This window comes from Prunus avium, chromosome 3, assembly GCF_965620075.1.
Source record: "Prunus avium chromosome 3, drPruAviu1.hap1.1, whole genome shotgun sequence".
NCBI classification, from domain to species: Eukaryota; Viridiplantae; Streptophyta; class Magnoliopsida; order Rosales; family Rosaceae; genus Prunus; species Prunus avium.
The window spans coordinates 34180906-34198131 of record NC_142286.1 but is presented as its reverse complement, the minus strand read 5'-3'; the positions used below and the strand labels follow the sequence as shown (position 1 = coordinate 34198131).

The window sequence follows — 17226 nt, the reverse complement described above, 5'->3', positions numbered from 1 at the left end:
CCCCGTTAGCAAATTTCTCATTCTTCTAATTGCATGAAAAAGGTATTATAATTAGCTCTATTAGGGAGGGGAAAAAAAGAAGTTCAGTATTTATACATTATAGTTTGCACCATCAATACGACACTAGTCTCTCTCTGACGTGGGTTTTATGGGTTGGGCTGGAAGGGTCATTGTGTCATTTTTCTATCTGTTGGAAATAAAGGGACCATTGGGCCAACTTTTGATAACTTACCCATGAGACTTCCTGGTTCAAATTTCGGAGGATTTTGGGTTTCTAACTCAGGAAAGGCATTAGAGACTAGAAGGGCCAACCAATCAAATGCATGGCCCTTTTCAGGTAAGTTTCTTCCATCCTTCTTTATGATCTTCATGTTTTGTTCTTTTAATTATGTTTTCTGGTGATGGATCATGGTAATGGATCTTATAAAACAAAAGTAATAGCCGTACATTGTTTTTGTTTTTTATTTTATACAAGCGATAGTCTAAATTAATCTAATTTACAGGAAAAGGAAATTCAAACTTGAGTGCAAGGAGGCGGCTCACTGCCCTGGCCAACTGAACTCACCTACGTCTACTACATTGTTTCATTTTTGAATTTTAACATTTTGTGCTTGTCATGCGTCAGAATTCTCAAATGTACTAGCATACATACCGTAAGCAATTCATCTTTGGTTTGTGTTTCAGTTCTTCCAGTGTTTCTCTCTAGTAGTAAATAAAAGGTAGGCAGACTGGTAGATTTTATATACAAATATGCGAGAAAGATGCGTGGAAAGCTATGGGAAAGAGCAGTGATTGATGGCCCTGCATTGTTTCATGGAAGATAATAAACTAATTTAAAACTCTTGTGCAATACATTTTTTTTAACTAATTTCCAATCTGACCACACAAGATGTCAACCCCAAATGAGTTACCACCACCACAAATAAAAAAGCTCAAGTTGCTGTCCATAACTGCTTTCTTACTTGAGTGGCTCCTTCACCTCCCCCCACTTATTCAACCTTTTAGCTGCTTCTTCGACCTGCAATTCAATTGAAATTTCCATTTCATATATTAATAAAAATAATACTAAATAACCTAAGATCCCTTATATTATCAATAACTCATGCAAGATTAAATAGTAGCTTACCTCTTTCTTCCAATCGGTCCGATAGGTCACCCATATCAGAATGATTGTTTGCATCAAGGTGCCAGCCATCATCCCCAACCATATTCCCTGTAAAAATAATCAAGCGTTATTAGTTGATCACATAATACGACTAGTGATGTTAACAATCGGCCCCTCGGCTTCCAATATTGTCGAGTTTTGAATCCAAGTATACCTTAGCACCACATTTGAAGTAAAATCCTAGAAGCGCACCAAATGGTACTCCAACCAAGTAATAGCACCCCACATTCACATACGCAACAAAAGCTTGCCATCCACACCCAACAGCAACACCTAATAATCACATAAAAATATAACACTAATTAGCCAATTTCACTTAACCAACACAATGATTTACATTTAATTACAATTAACATATATTTACCTGACAAGACTGGCTGGATGCCATTAAGGAGGAGGGTGAGGGCAAGAAATGGGCAGAGATCAGATACAGCAGCAGCCACAGCTTCACCCTCTGTGAAGGCATAGCTTATGGTATCCCGCCATATTAGAACAATTATTGCAGCCACAATTGAGATGAGGAAAGAGACTGTGGTCACCACCACCACAGAAAATGCTGTGGACTTCGGATTTCCAGCTCCAAGCTCATTGCTCACTCTCACACTGCTTGCAGCCAAACATCAACAGTTAAAATAAAATTACTTGTAATTAATGTGACATGTTTATATGTGTATGTGAAACTGACCTTGCAGCTGCATTTAACCCAACTGAGATCATGAAGACCCAACCAGATATTGTTGTGCTGCAATCAAATTTAAGTTAATGAATTGAAAAGAAAAAGAAAAACTCAAACTGATTTATATATATCAATGGCACAAAATAAAATCACACTGGTGTCATCTCGTGCCTTTCTGTATTTAATTAATTGCAGTTTTTTTTTTCTTTTTTTTGTATGAAAGACAGGCAAAAGGTCTCTGTGCAGATCATGAAATGTCCCTACAGACTGGGACACCTTTGCAGACTACCTAAGAAATATCATTACTTTGACCCAGCCAAGAAGAAACATAAAATAAAATAATAATAATAATTAGGTCCCTACAATTTCTATTTCCTAGACATATACCCATCATTCTATAAATCTATGTGTAAAACCCAATTTCAAACTTAAATGACCAGTAGGATATAAGAGGTCATAATATTCCTATGTTTTTACATCGTTGCCATCAGACTTCATATTTTATTTATAATTTATTCCAAGCATTTCATTAACTGCCATAATTGTAATTAAAACCCCCTATTAATAGCATATCAATCACCTCATTTCTTTTGGTTGCCATTCCCACTAACATATCACCCCTAAAATTGCAAACCAAAAAGAAAATGTAAATTACATATCCAATAATGTACACATGAACAATATAAATATAAATATATATGTATAAAAATATAGGTATATTATTTACCAAAAAAAAAAAAAAACTAGGTCAGTTACTTTGTAATTGAAATTTCCGTACATTTTTCATAAATTAAAAATAGGAACACAATAAATTATAGAAAATAGGTACGTTGTATAATTGAAGTTTATGCACATTTTTTTATAAATTAAAAATAGGTACGTTATTTAGAAGAAAAAAATTAGTTCATTATACTAGGTAAATTGTTTTACTAGGTATACATTATTAGAGGAAAAAAAAAATAGATACATTATTTAGATAGAAAAAATAGGTTCATTTAAAAAAAATTCATAAAACAAAAATTAAATAGATTATCAAATTATTTTTCATAAAACAAGTAATAGGTACATTATTTAGAGAAAAAAATAGATACAAAATTTAGTGAAAAAATAGGTTCATTATACTAGGTAAATTGTTTTACTAGGTACATTATTAGAGAAAAAAAATAGGTACATTATTTGGAGAGAAAAAATAGGTTCATTTAAAAAAAATTGTTTTCATAAAACAAACAATAAAAAGATGATCAAATTATTTTTCATAAAACAAGTAATAGGTGCTTTATTTAGAGAAAAAAAAAGGGTACATTATTTAGAGAAAAAAATAGGCACATTATTTAGAGAAAAAATAGGTTCATTTAAAAATATATATAAATAGATTATCAAATTATTTTTCAACAACATGATAAAATAGATTACTAGTCGTATAATTCATAAAAGGAAAACAACATAATTTTTTTTATTAAATAAACCAAAACATTAATCACCTATTGATTACTAATACGTTAATGTTGAATTTAATATTTAATTTCAAATAAGTTTCTAAATTAATTCCTACATCCATCACAACAATTTGGAGATCTTTCCAAATTCAACGTGTGTCATTAGTTACACTCCCATAACACATTAACTTATAAATAGGGGTAGTTTTGGAATCCGAAAAATGCAATAAATCATATTTTAAGTTATATTAGGTAACATGCTTAGTTGGATCCTAGTCATTGGGTATTATTTGAAAAAATTGAGTTTTTTAAATAGAAAAATAAAGGGAAGAATTGTAGGTGATTTAAAATGAATTTACTATAATAATAATTATTATTGTGGGCGAATTTGGTGGTTGGTTATGAGAAAAAAAGACATGAACATTATGAAGCCATCTCAGTACACACAGCCAGCCTTCATGTGATGTTACTATTTGAACAATTTTAATTAAGACCAATAAAGTTTTGGCTGGCAAAATGCAATTTTCTGCACCATAAATTGCCAGATAAATGGAAGAAAACAGACGAAAGGCACATCAGAGGAAACAGACGAAACAGATTTTTGGCTAAAATATGGAAAAGAATATATATAGCACATATGGATAAGAGCCAAGTGGCTGTGGTACCAATTTGTGAACAACTTCTATCTATCTAGCAATTATTTGGACAATAAGGCCACCTAAATCTACATCTCCAAAGGAATAAACAAGTCCTACAAGTCTCTTCTACTCACCCCAGCTCAATCAATGAATTAGTAAATTCATACAATAAATGCACCACAAACAAGACATATGAAAACAAAACAGTGATGTTCACAAACAGTTGCAACCAATCTTATCCAAATATGGCAAATACAAAATAAGTAATGCTATATGAATTTTTTTCCATTTTTTTTTTCTGATGAGCTTTCTAACACATGTGAATTGATATCAGACCCCACATGATTACACTGCCCAAATTCCTATTAGAGGCAAAGTCCCACTAATAATTATATATTGTTGGTAGGTATGGTCAAAATAACTTGATTTATTTGGTAACCAAACCACATGCATGTATGTACATACATAAATATATTAATTGGTATCCAGACATTTGGTTGTCCCACTATTCTCCTTTAATTGATTAGCAAAAAAACAAAATAATAGAAGCGCACTTCAATTGCAATTTGCATACCCGATCACATCCAAATATAAAAAATTAATAAAAAGTTAAAAACAAAAATAAGAAAGAAGAAAGAAGAAAGAAAAAAATTGCTTACCAGATTGAGAGAGAGTCCAAAGCCAACTCAGGGTTTGGCAGCAACCCAGCAAGCAAAACAAGAATCTGAAAGTACCAAGTTTCAAGGCAAAGCATCACCGCAGAAGCCACAGATAATTTGAAAAACCCTAGCAACCCACTAAAGGCCTGCCAACTAAACCCACTCCATGTGTTCTTGCACCTCTCACTCTTGACAATGTATACAAACTGCGCCAACACAGTGATCCACCATGAAAGGCTGAGCACCAATGCAGCACCCAGCAAGCCAAGCCCCATCTTGTACACCACAACCCAGCTGAGCACAAGGTGCAAAACTAGGGTTGATGCAGAGATATAGGCGCTTGGGGCCACTATGCTTTGAGCTTGCAGAAACTTTTGGATCGGGAAGTTGACAGCATAGGCAAAGATTTGAGGGATCAAGCCGTACACGTAGATTGCAGCAGCAGATGCAATGCTTGGAGATTGACCTAGAAGGATCAAGATTGGTCTGGAGAAGATGTAGACGATGGTGAGGAGCACACCAGTCGAAGTTAAGAGTATGGTTGACCTTTGTAGATATATCCCTAGCATTTCATACTTGTGGGCACCATAGGCTTGCCCACAAAGCGTCTCCACCGCGCTCCCCATGCCTAACTGTTGAGAAATCAATTAAAGATGAGTAACATATGCGTACGATAATGCTAGAGTCATCAAATTTATTTACTGTTCGTCAAATGATGTGACAGTGTTGATAAATGTTACGTACCATGAGTCCATAGGCGAAAACTTGGATGCCATTGTTGCCGAGGGAGGCGGCAGCCAGCTCAAGATTACCAAGGTGGCCTGCGAAAATTTGTGTGGACATGGCCATGACATAGTTAATCATGTAAACGACGACGGCCGGGGCAGCGAGGTAGAAAAGGAGCTTGGACTCAATCCATAGAGCCGGTTTGAGACGCTCCAAAAATGGCCTGTCTGTGTCAGAAAGCACTCTTTCAAGCTCGTTGCTTGAGTGGAGAAGATGAAGATCAGGAAGATCATCATGATCATGATCATCATGTTTTGTGGTTAGGGTGGGAGGTGGTGGATAGGATTGTAGCAGAGGCTGGTGGATGTCATTTGGGGAAGAAGCCATTTGGGTTTTGGAGTTTGGGGAATTTGGGGTGGAGCAAATTAAGCAGGGAGGGGGGAAGAGTTTAAATAGAAAGGAGGGTTATGGGACGTGTGACAAATATGGAAAGATTTTAACATGGGAGGAGCCGGCCAATGGAGTGAAAATTGAAAAGGAAAGAGGTTGGAGAAGGCCACGTGGAAGTTTCCCATTTTGTGTGAACCCAAATTCAATTCATATGCTCAACACTGTGGAACACAAAAGTTTTACATCCTTGTGTATGGCTCGTGTTTTTTTATTTTCTTTTTTCGTCAACTTTTGTCTTTCTCTTGAGTTGCTATTATAAGAATGAGAAACCAGTTTTGATTTTGAAGTCTATTTTTTGAGTTGGAAACAAACGTGTTCAACTTTGGCGGGATTTTCTTATTCATCAATTTTGTAATTTGTTTCCTAAACATTGGTTCAATCAATATCGATGGTTGCATGCGACTTTTATGTTTCCTAAACCCTGATATTAACTCACTCAAAATTAATTGACAATAAATAAAGACTTTTAAGATATTTGTATTTAAGGCGTGGGATAATATTATAGACATTATTATTAAGCTAATTTATTTTTCTATTTGAATAATAGGAGACGCATGGATTTCTGACAAGTATTTTCATCATCTTCATTGACATTACATCCTAATTAATTAATTTAAAACTAAATGAGTAGTGCTTAGTTGGTCGTCATGATGTGTGGAGTGCCACATGAAGCCTCATAATGTATAATTATACACTAGAGCCAAATTGTAAGTTTTCTTTCCATGTTTACACTTGTCTTTTCTCCAATCATTGTTAGAGCAACTTTCACGTTATCTAAATATTATTATCTTTTTTTTTTTTTTTTTGGTAACAAAGAGGGCTAAGCCCAAACAACAACTAAACATAAATCAACCTAGACCTTAAAAGGCCATCCCTGTCTTCTTGGAGGACACCAGTAATACCACCAGGAGGCAAAACAAAGCAATGAACACCCAATTCCATCTCATGCCCCATCTTAGCCAGAGAGTCAGCAGCAAAGTTAACCTCCCTGAAAACATGAAAGATGCTGCAGTCCCAGGAACTCTTCCAATAGACTCTGCACATGTTTAGCAAAGTAAGGAGGGGGTGATATGGCTCCACCTTAGCATTCAAAAGGTGCAAAACAAGAGTAGAATCAGTTTCAACAATAAGCTTTGCCACTTGCAAACATTGAGCTAGCTTAAGACCATGATACAACGCCCACAGTTCAGCCACCAAAATCTCCCCAAGACCCAAATTAGCAGAAAAACCTGCTACCCACTCACCAACAGAATTGCGAATAAGGCCCCCAGCAGCAATAGCGCCACTAGAACCAATTCTAGACCCATCAATATTCAGTTTCATGGTAGAAACAGGGGGAGGCTTCCACGCCAGCAACGTTTGCATCTTGAGCCTATGGAACCCACCCTTTTTATTAGCAAAGTCCCATTGCACAAGAAACCTCAAAATCCATTCATTGGGTCGATCAGGATAGTGGAAGGAAGAGTCAAAGACAGTGTAGCATCTCCATTTCCATATGAACCAGCAACCAGTCGCAAAAATATTACACCATCTCAAGTTGAAAGAATTAACAACAGCAGTTTTTAGGTTTAAACGCAACCAACAATTAAAGTCAGTAGCAAAGGATACCTTAACACAATCAGGTAAGGAGAAGGAGTTCCATATTGCTTGAGCTCGAGGACAACGGATGAACACATGCTGAAGCGATTCCATATGGCAATGACAAAACGGACAAGCTGAATTATTTGTCATTTTTCTTCTTGTTCTCTGTACATTGGTCAGAATTTTATTTTGGGATAATAGCCACAGAAACACTTTTAGTTTGGGAGGAATCTTAAGCTTCCAAATAAAATACCAGCTATCATCATCCCCTTGAGACAAGCTGGAGCAAATATTATAAGCAGATTTAACTGTGAACTCCCCATTGGGACTAGGACCCCAAACAAGTGTGTCAGGAGAAGAACCATCAAAGTCAGCAGGAGTGCTAATAATTTTCTGGACCACATCAACATGTAACACTTCAAGGAGTTTGGGAATATTCCAACCAGATTGGGTAAAATAATTGGCAACCACTTCATGGACATCAATCTCCTCAATATTGAGAGGCGTAGATTCAATTAGGATGCCATCCAAAACCCAAGGATCTGTCCAAAAATTAATTCTATTCCCATTTCCCACTCTCCACTTCCTGCCCGCACTTAGGATTTCAGCACCAAATAGAATGCCCTTCCAGGTGCTAGATGCACAAATAGAGTTCACATTATAGTTATCAAAGGACGTAGTCCCCTTTAAATATTTCTTTCTCATCATGTTAGCCCAAAGCCCATCATGGTTATTGGTAATTCTCCAGCTAGCCTTGGCAAGCAACGCTTGGTTCATCGAGGTAGACCTTTTAATCCCAAGCCCTCCAAGCCTTTTTGGCTTACACACAATATTCCAGTTCACCAGATGTACCTTACGAGTAGTCACAGTACTACCCCAGAGGAAGTTCCTATTAGCCTTGTCTAGGTCTGCACAAACAGAAGCAGGAAGCCTAACAGTTTGCATCGTGTAAAAAGGGATGGTAGAAGTGACTGACTGAATTAGTGTGAGTTTACCAGCCAAAGAGAGGAGATTACTCTTCCACGAGGAAAGCCGAGATTGGACCTTATCAACAACTTCCTTATAAGTATTTCTAGAAATTCTACCTTGAATAAGTGGAACTCCAAGATACTTACCCAGGTCGGGGGAGAGATGAGAGCCACAAATTTTAGCAATTTCAGTAGCCACCTCTCGCTTAGTGTTTTTAGAGACAAAAAGCATCGATTTCTCAAAGTTAACCTGTTGGCCAGAAGCACAACAGAAGGCATCTAAACACTCTTTCATAATCTGGGCTTGTCGCATAGACGCCTCACCAAAGAGGATGAGATCATCAGCAAAAAACAAATGTGAAATGAGAGGTCCAGATTTCGCAGCCCTCACAGGCCTCCAATCTTTACTAAAAACTCTAGAGGAGATAATATGGCTAAGTTTTTCCATGCATAGAACAAATAGGTAAGGAGAAAGGGGGTCACCTTGTCTCAGCCCACGCTTTGGATAAAAGGTCTCAGTCATCTCACCATTCATAATAACTTTGTACTCCACAGAAGTCACACAACTCATGATTAGTTGCAAGGAATGCCCACCAACTCCAATTTCTTGAAGAGTATTCTCAATGAAATCCCAACTAAGTCTATCATACGCTTTAGATAGATCAATTTTCCAAGCAATAAAACCTTTTTTCCCTTTAGCTCTTCGGAACCGATGCAGAACTTCTTGGGCAATGAAGATGTTCTCAGAAATTTGCCTCCCAGGCACAAAGCTCACTTGGTGTGGGCTAATAAGATGACAAAGAAGGGGCCTCAATTTGCTGACAATAATCTTTGAGACAACCTTATAAAGAGAATTGCAAAGACTAATAGGCCGAAACTGCATCATGGTTTGAGGACATGGAACTTTAGGTATCAAAGTTATCAATGTAGAATTCAGCCCCTCAGGAATAGACCCAGTACGAAAGCACCTTATCACCAATTGTGTGACATCTTCTTTCACAGTATTCCAGCAATTGTGGAAAAATATAGCTGGAAAGCCATCAGGCCCGGGGGATTTAAGGGGTCCAATATTGAACATCGCTTCTTTAACATCTTCAGGAGAGACATCAGTGCAGGCCTCAATAATTAAGTTGTGGTCAATTTGGGGAAACAATTTAGGAAGAGAGCCCGAGAACTCATGCAATTCCTTATTGTCAAATAAAGCTTGGAAATAGCCCACCGCTAGCTTCCTTAAACCATTTGTTTCCGTCACCCAATTTCCAGTATCATCTTTAAGCCTTTCCACTCTATTTCTCCTTCTTCTCACCAGAGTAGTGAGATGAAAAAATTTAGTATTTCTGTCACCATTTTGGAGCCAAGAGATTCTGGATTTTTGTCTCCACAGAATATCCTCTTGATCAAGTATTGCATCATATTCCATTTGAAGATCTTTCTCTAAAACAATGAGAGAATGGCAATAATGCCTACACAAAGCAGATTCAATACCTCGCAGTCTAGCCGATATATTCCTTTTCCTGTGAGTGAGCTGACCAAAAACATCCTTATTCCATTGTAGCAACACTGGGGACAGTATATTAAGCTTATCATGAGCCTCACCAGCAGCATTGGCCCATTCTTGTTGGATGAATGTATCAAACTGGTTATGCTTGAGCCACATAGCTTCAAAGCGAAAGGGTTTGAGGTTAGGGGAAGGGATTTTATCAGAGGATAAGGAGATGAGCAGGGGGTTATGATCTGAGTTCCTCCTTACAAGATGTCTAACGAATGCTTCAGGATAAAGAATTCTCCACTCCTTGTTACAAATAGCCCTATCTAGTCTTTTCATTACAAACTTACCAGCCTCACGTTTATTAACCCAAGTGAATCTTGGGCCAATAAAACCCAAGTCAATCATGCCTTGATTATCAAACCAATCTTTAAAACCCTTGCTCCTGCCCAAAGTGGTGCCATATTTTTCTTGCGCATAGAGAATGTCATTGAAGTCACCAGCTAGTAGCCAGGGCAGCTTCCACGCACTAGCAATAGTGTCAAGAGCATTCCATAGATTCACCCTTCTAGATGGACAAGGATTTCCATATACTGCAGTGAATAGCCAGGCGGACCCCTCTCTATTTTCAATAAATATAGTCACAGATTGGTCTAGACACTTTATCACCTTGATATTGCATTTATGCTCATCCCATAAAACCCAAATTCCACCAGAAAATCCTACAGCATCAGAAACTTCAGCATTGGAGAATCCCAGTTGAGAGATTACCTTTCGAGCTCTATCAGAACTAATTCGTGGTTCACAAATCACCATAATATCCAGCTTATTGCCTTTTTTAAAATCTTGCATATCCAGCAGTGATTTCCTGCTACCTGCCCCTCGAACATTCCAACATCCAATAAGCATTACACTTAACGTCAGAGGAAGTAGTCTTTGTAACCAGAAGGATGGAAGAGAGGTATTCTCAATTTTTAGCAGAGATCGGGGATGGGAATCAGATCTGGGCATGTGGATAGGGGGAGAGAGAGAGAGGTGGTTGTCGGAGGGTGGGCTGCTGAGGGTGGAGGCGATAAAAGGGAAAGAAGGTGATATTGGGTGGTTAGATCTAATTTCAGGATTCCTAAAATTGGGATCTTTCAAATATGCAAAGGTTGAAAAGGCTAAAATAAGTTACGAAAACAAAGAGTAAACAAACCTGCTAAGACAGAGCTTAGGGGATCACCAGATCCGGTGAGGGAACTCTCACGGAGGAGAGGGAGCTCTCACAGAGGAGAGGGTCATTACGGTGGCTCTAGTGAGTGGTTTATTCACATACAATATGATCTTCATAAATATTATTATCTTTTATAAATTAATAGTGTGGCGGCGGCCCCAGAAGAATCAGAAATCTTGACAAACTTCCAGAACAAATAATAATAATAAAAACCAATAAAGGTAACAAAGTGTTTCTCATATGACGTGTTTTTATATATATATTTTTGGTAAAAAAATCATTTTGAATTTATGTAGTTTTAGTTCCTATAGTTTCAATTTGTTAATTTTATATGTGTAGTAATTCAAAAGCAAGTTACAAAGTTTGTCAAAATCCTTCCAATAACAAAGTTACAAAGTTTCTTTCATATAACATGCTCAAAATATCACGAATTGATAAAACCGACAAACTAGAGATGTGACTTTTTACATATATCTTTTCTCCTTTGGTATGACTATGACTTGTACAAAAATGCAGGTCTAGTTTTGTGATTGGTTGGGATGCTAGCGCAGTGTCAATCCATGTGGCAGGCAAGTCTTCTCCATCGAAACATGTCAAAACTCCATAGAAGTCAGAAAATGAGCTTTCTCACTCTCACTTAGAGCATTTCCAGTAGCTGGGTTTAGGGGGGCCTGGGGCGTTTGGGGCTAAAAATTGATTCCAGCAGCTCAGGCTGGCCCGAGCTGGAGGTAGGGACCATGAAGACGGGCTAGCCCAAGGGCAGGTTCAACTCGAGATACAAAACGAGGGGGCTGACGTCAGCAACAACAACAACAAAAAAAAAAAAATTAATCTTTAAAGATCTACAAAAAAAATTCATAATTTTTTTAAATAAATACTTAGTCATATTTTTCACTTCCCACACCAAAAATCATATCCGAAAATATTGTCCAAATTAATTGTTTAGGTAAACAAATTGTGAAAAAAATAAAAAAATGAATAGTATTTGCCTTTTGTCATGGCAACTGCTGGAAACACACATTGCTTTTTGCAAGGGCAGCCACTATTCATGTGAATAATAACTGCCCTAGCACCCCCCTTGCCATGGCAAGGGTTTCACTGCTGGAAGTGCTCTTAGGGGCGGCCTTGGAGTGGTGCCACGCCCCTGATTTTTGAGGCTTTGGAAATTTTATATATATATATATATTTATTTATTTATTTATATTTATATTTATATTATAGAAATTGTATATATACTTTAGCATGCTACATATTGGCACAAAAGTGTGTGTGGCGGAATTGGCTTTCAAGCATATCCATTAATAAAAAGCCTGAGTTCGAGTTTCATTGAAGACATTCTATTTTCGTTTTTTTTATAATTATTTTTGCATTATAACAACAAACTTTAAATAACTATAAATAATAAAAAATAGAAACACGTTAAAAAATGGGAAACATCAAACTAAGCTAACCACCAGTAGTATATATCAATCTCTTTTGTTCAGAGTATCAAAGTACTTTCTTCCACTAAAAATAACAAAAATAACTTCATGACTTCTTCTTTCTCTTAAACTCTGATTTTCTAGTAAGTAATCATCATCATTCATAAATCTCTTTGGTTCTTTTTTCAATCCTTTAACAATTTTTATTATTCTTTCAATTTCAGGAATTTCAACACCAAAAAGTGAAAACCCTAATTCCTAAATTCATAAAAACCACTCAAAATCATATAAATCTCAATTCAAATCTAGGTATGTATCTAAATTTCAATCTATATATTACATGACTTATTTTATTAAATTATTATCATGTTAATGAGTGGTTATATAAGAAAATATAGTTTTTAGAAATATTTATCTATTTCTTGTTGGGGTTATCTTCCATGTTATAGGGTTTTGAAATTTTTCTTTGTAATCTAAACATGTCACCTACTAGAAAATACGTTTCTGGATATACAAAACAACTTAGAAAAAGAAAAATCGAGGAATTGACTCAATCTCAAAGAGGAGCTCTAGACAGATTCATTGTTAAAGAATCACATGCTACAATTGATGAAAATATTTCCAATGAACATCAACAAGATGATGTTGAGGAATTGCAAGATGCTGAAAACAATAGGGATGAATGTGTGGGTAATGTTGAGTATAATGAGAATGATGACAATGAAAATGTTGATATTGATGAAAATGTTGTCTTATGACATTAAGGTATGACAATTTTTTATTATAGTATTTTCGTATTATATTATGTGAGGCCCCAATTTAAGTTTCGCACAAAGCCCACAAAATCTCAGAAACGGCCCTTCTCTCACTCATGTATCTCTTCATATGTACATACATTACATTATTGCATAAAATCACATATTTTACTGTTCTTTTGTATGATAACAACAAGACAACATCTCACAGAAAAATGGCTATATCATGAAATATAGAGAAACATGTTAGACTTGTAAACGTCAAGTCATTTCCCAATATCAGATTTACATCCGACAGTCTTTTTTCCTCGTGGTAAAGTTTCCAGTATCCAAGTCTGATTCTTCTCAAGAGATTTCATCTCTTCCTTTATAGCTCGAACCCACTTAGGATCTTTAAATGCTTCAGCAACCTTGGTTGGGATATAAATAGCAGACAACTGATGCACAAAGGCCTTAAGTGGTTCACACAGCTTCTCAATGGATACATGATTCGCAATTGGATACTTTGAAGTCTTGCCAATATCAGGTGAATAATGATTTGGTAGCTTTCCACGATTCTGCCTGAAAGGTAATTGGTATCCAATAGATTTATCATCTAAATTCACAAGTGTAGTCGGAGTAGTTACCTCAAGGATATTCTCAGGAGATTGTTATGTTGGTACTGTTGAGTTAGAAGGGGGGTCTTCATCTTGTTGTTCTGTATTGTCTGTAGGAGTGGGACTCGGATCAGAAATATCTTCGCAGGGATCAGGTGGGTCAGGCGATTGATCGCTATGAATGGGCGATTGATCGCTTTTCAGCATAGAGTAATCTCGTGCTCCTAACTCGGGACGATCGATCATTTCTATATAGAGGAGAATTTCTTCGTTTTCCAAGTTGCTCCAATTATGCTCTTCACTTCGTATCTCCCCCTAAAGCGTAGAATTGGATTATGGGTCATGGAAGAACAGCTCAGATTCCAGAAAGGTCACATCCAAAGTGACATAGGTACGTCGAGTAGGAGGGTGATAACAGCGGTAACCTTTCTGATGAGTGGCATAACCCACAAAAACACAACGAAGCGCATAGGGATCAAGTTTGCTATGTTGATTTTTGTGGAGATGAACGAAAGCCACACATCCAAATATTCGGGGTGTGAGTACCAAAATAGAGGGCAGAGGTTTGTGTTGCGCAAACACTTGTAAGGGAGTTTTAAAGGTCAATGCACCAGAACGCATGTGGTTGATCAGGTGAACTGCAGTGACAATAGCATCATCCCAATGATGGCGAGGAACATGAGCGCCAATCAGAAGTGCTCGGGCGGTTTCAAGAAGATATCGATTCTTTTATTTAGCAACATCATTTTGTTGCGGTGTTTGAGGACAAGTCGTCTCATGGATAATTCCATGTTGTTGGAAGTAAGTCTTAAAGTCATGATTGATAAATTCTCCACCATTGTCTAAGCGAAGAATCTGGATTTGAGCATTAAACTGAGTGTTCATCTATTTATGGAAGGACTAAAAATGGGAAAACACTTCATTTTTATTCTTCAGCAAATAAAGCCATGTTATTCATGTACAATCATTTATGAATGTGACAAACCACCGAACACCAGCAGGAGCAGTGATAGGTGAAGATCCCCAAACATCAGGGTGAATTAACGTAAACGGAGTAGTACACTTGTTCGTACTCAACGGATAGGGCACATGGTGACTCTTGGCCAAAATACAAGTATCACATGTGAAGTCGGAGTCCTTGAAACCTGAGAATAAATCTTGTATAAGATGCTTCATATAACTAAAAGACAGATGTCCCAATCGACGGTGCCATAACCAGATTTGCTTTTGTTTGCTATTAAAGGGATGCGTCACACTGTTAGCCATGCCGGGACTGAAGTCATCTACATAATATAGCCCCCCTCTCTTAGTACCACGACCAAGAATCTCCTTAGTGTGAATATCCTAAAACAAACAAAAACTCGAGTAAATGAGTACACAACAATTCAATTATTCAGTAAGCTGACTAACTAACAACAATTTATTGGATAAAGATGGAATAAGTAAAGTATTAGACAGTGAGAGAGAGGATGAGAGTGCAAGAGTGCCAGCCCCTGTCACAAGATAAGTAACTCCATTGGCATTAGCAATACAATGGAACAAGTAAAGTATTAGACAGTGAAAGAGAGGATGAGAGTGCAAGAGTGCCAGCCCCTGTCACAAGATAAGTAACTCTATTGGCATTAGCAATACAAGTTCTTCGAGGTTGTGTAGTATTCAGAAAATCATCAGGATCAAACGTCATATGATCAGTTGCACCAGAATCAATTATCCAGCTCCTGGAATCAATCTTATCGGAAGTATGGAATCCATAACTAGTACCATTACTGGTTGTATCTCGTTGTGTTCGATCTTTAAGAGTAGCCCACCAATCGGGGTAGCCATGCAATTTAAAATAAGTCTCACGAGTATGTCTCGGATCACCACAATATGTCCAATCTCGTCCATGTGTCGGGGTCATTAGTCGGGAAGTCACAATCTGTGCAGTGGAAGATGCATATGATACATGTTTAGTAGGAATTCAGATTGGGATCTGAGCCTGAGTCGGGGCCGAAGTCGGAGTCGAAGTTAGGATCTGGGTCTTAATCAGAGACAAATTCGGGGTCGGGGTCGGGGTTGGGGTCATCATCGGAGTTGGGGTCGAGGTCGAAGTTGGAGTCGGGGTCGTCAAAATAGGATCCTGATTCAAGATCGGGTTCGGGGTCATCAAAATAGGATCCTGATTCATGACTGGATTCGGGGTCAAAGTCTGCATCTGTATGAGCTGAACCATCTGGGCACTTAACTCAACTACGGTTGGTTGAGAATGAGAGAAGGAGTCAGTGGTGCTACCTCCATGACGGTTGAAAAAATCATCAACCCCATAGCAGCCGGGGTTTGAAACTAGAGTCAACAATTCCAAGATCGCCGCTCTGATACTATACTAAAATATGAGAACTATGAGAGAATATTTGTTTGTGGGAATTTTTTGTGTATTCTTCTCCTTGCAGGAGGTCATATTTATAATACAACGTAACCTAAATGGGCAAGTAAATAATAAATTCATATTTTTATTTACAGTCGGAAATCAAGAATTAAAGTAAATCAAATATAATTATAATAGGAATCCTTGGTGTGTAAGGAAAGAAAGTCAATGATCCACAAGTCACGCCAACACCACTGAGTTCTTGGCTCACTCAATGGGTTCTTGTATTCATCAGTAATTGTGCCCATGAATTCAATTATAAAATTGTTGAATCAAATTCCAATTGAAAGAGGTACCCAAGAACTTGAGATATAATATGAATTTTTGGAATTTTGATTTGGGCTTTGAACTAGCGTGAGTAGTGAGGTCCTAGGAAGTGGGAGTAATTGGGAGAGTCGAAGGGGGGAGGAGAAGAGAGACAGAGAGATAGTGAGATAACAGAGATAACGTCAATTTAGAAAATAAAAATAAAAACAAAATTAAATTTTATGTTAATTTTGATGTGTTATATTTTAAGTCGTTAAATTATTTTATGAGTCAAGATGAAGTGAAATGCGGATAAATGCATGGACTCTAAATGCAGAGACTCATGGTGCCATATTTTCTTTCGAATACTCAACGACGTACAAGAGACTTATTTTTCTTTCCTTTTCCTATTTGTGCTGAACTTTATTCACTTTGGAATTTGAAAGTCCTCTAAGAACCTTATTCGCAGTAGAAGGATCGAGGTTACTGGCCAGCCATCTCAGGATAATATTCTTACAATCATCAATCCAATAGATTGACCCCTTTTGAATTTGGCATACCAATCACGGCAATTGATCTAGCGGCATCTAATATGGCATTCTGGCAAACAGGATCAACTTTTTCTGCAAGCTGCAAGTTGTTTTGAAGAATCCACAGTGCTCTCAAACGTATCAAACTGTATAACATTGCCCCGGACTAATCATAGTATGCCAAGTGGCGTATTATGTTTGGTCGAGAATAGCAAAACAGTGATATTCCATTTCTCTGCTGGCTGGCTAGCCTAGCTTTTATGTACAAATATG

The 17226-nt window shown here is 37.3% G+C and overlaps 2 protein-coding genes across 2 annotated transcripts; both read right to left on the bottom strand.

The window, feature by feature from the left end:
• Positions 1-774: 774 nt before the first annotated feature.
• Positions 775-5774, bottom strand: LOC110764234 (protein DETOXIFICATION 40-like). The gene is made up of 7 exons (XM_021967148.2): positions 5319-5774; positions 4575-5206; positions 1851-1907; positions 1530-1768; positions 1320-1438; positions 1127-1213; positions 775-1018 (listed from the first exon to the last, which is right to left on the bottom strand). The coding sequence occupies exons 1-7, from the start codon at positions 5685-5687 to the stop codon at positions 959-961; spliced, it is 1563 nt and encodes a 520-aa protein (XP_021822840.1). The 5' UTR covers positions 5688-5774; the 3' UTR covers positions 775-958.
• Positions 5775-6587: 813 nt separating this feature from the next.
• Positions 6588-10796, bottom strand: LOC110773032 (uncharacterized). Its single transcript, XM_088250668.1, has one exon. The coding sequence runs from the start codon at positions 10794-10796 to the stop codon at positions 6588-6590; it is 4209 nt and encodes a 1402-aa protein (XP_088106794.1).
• Between the last annotated feature and the right edge of the window lie 6430 nt (positions 10797-17226).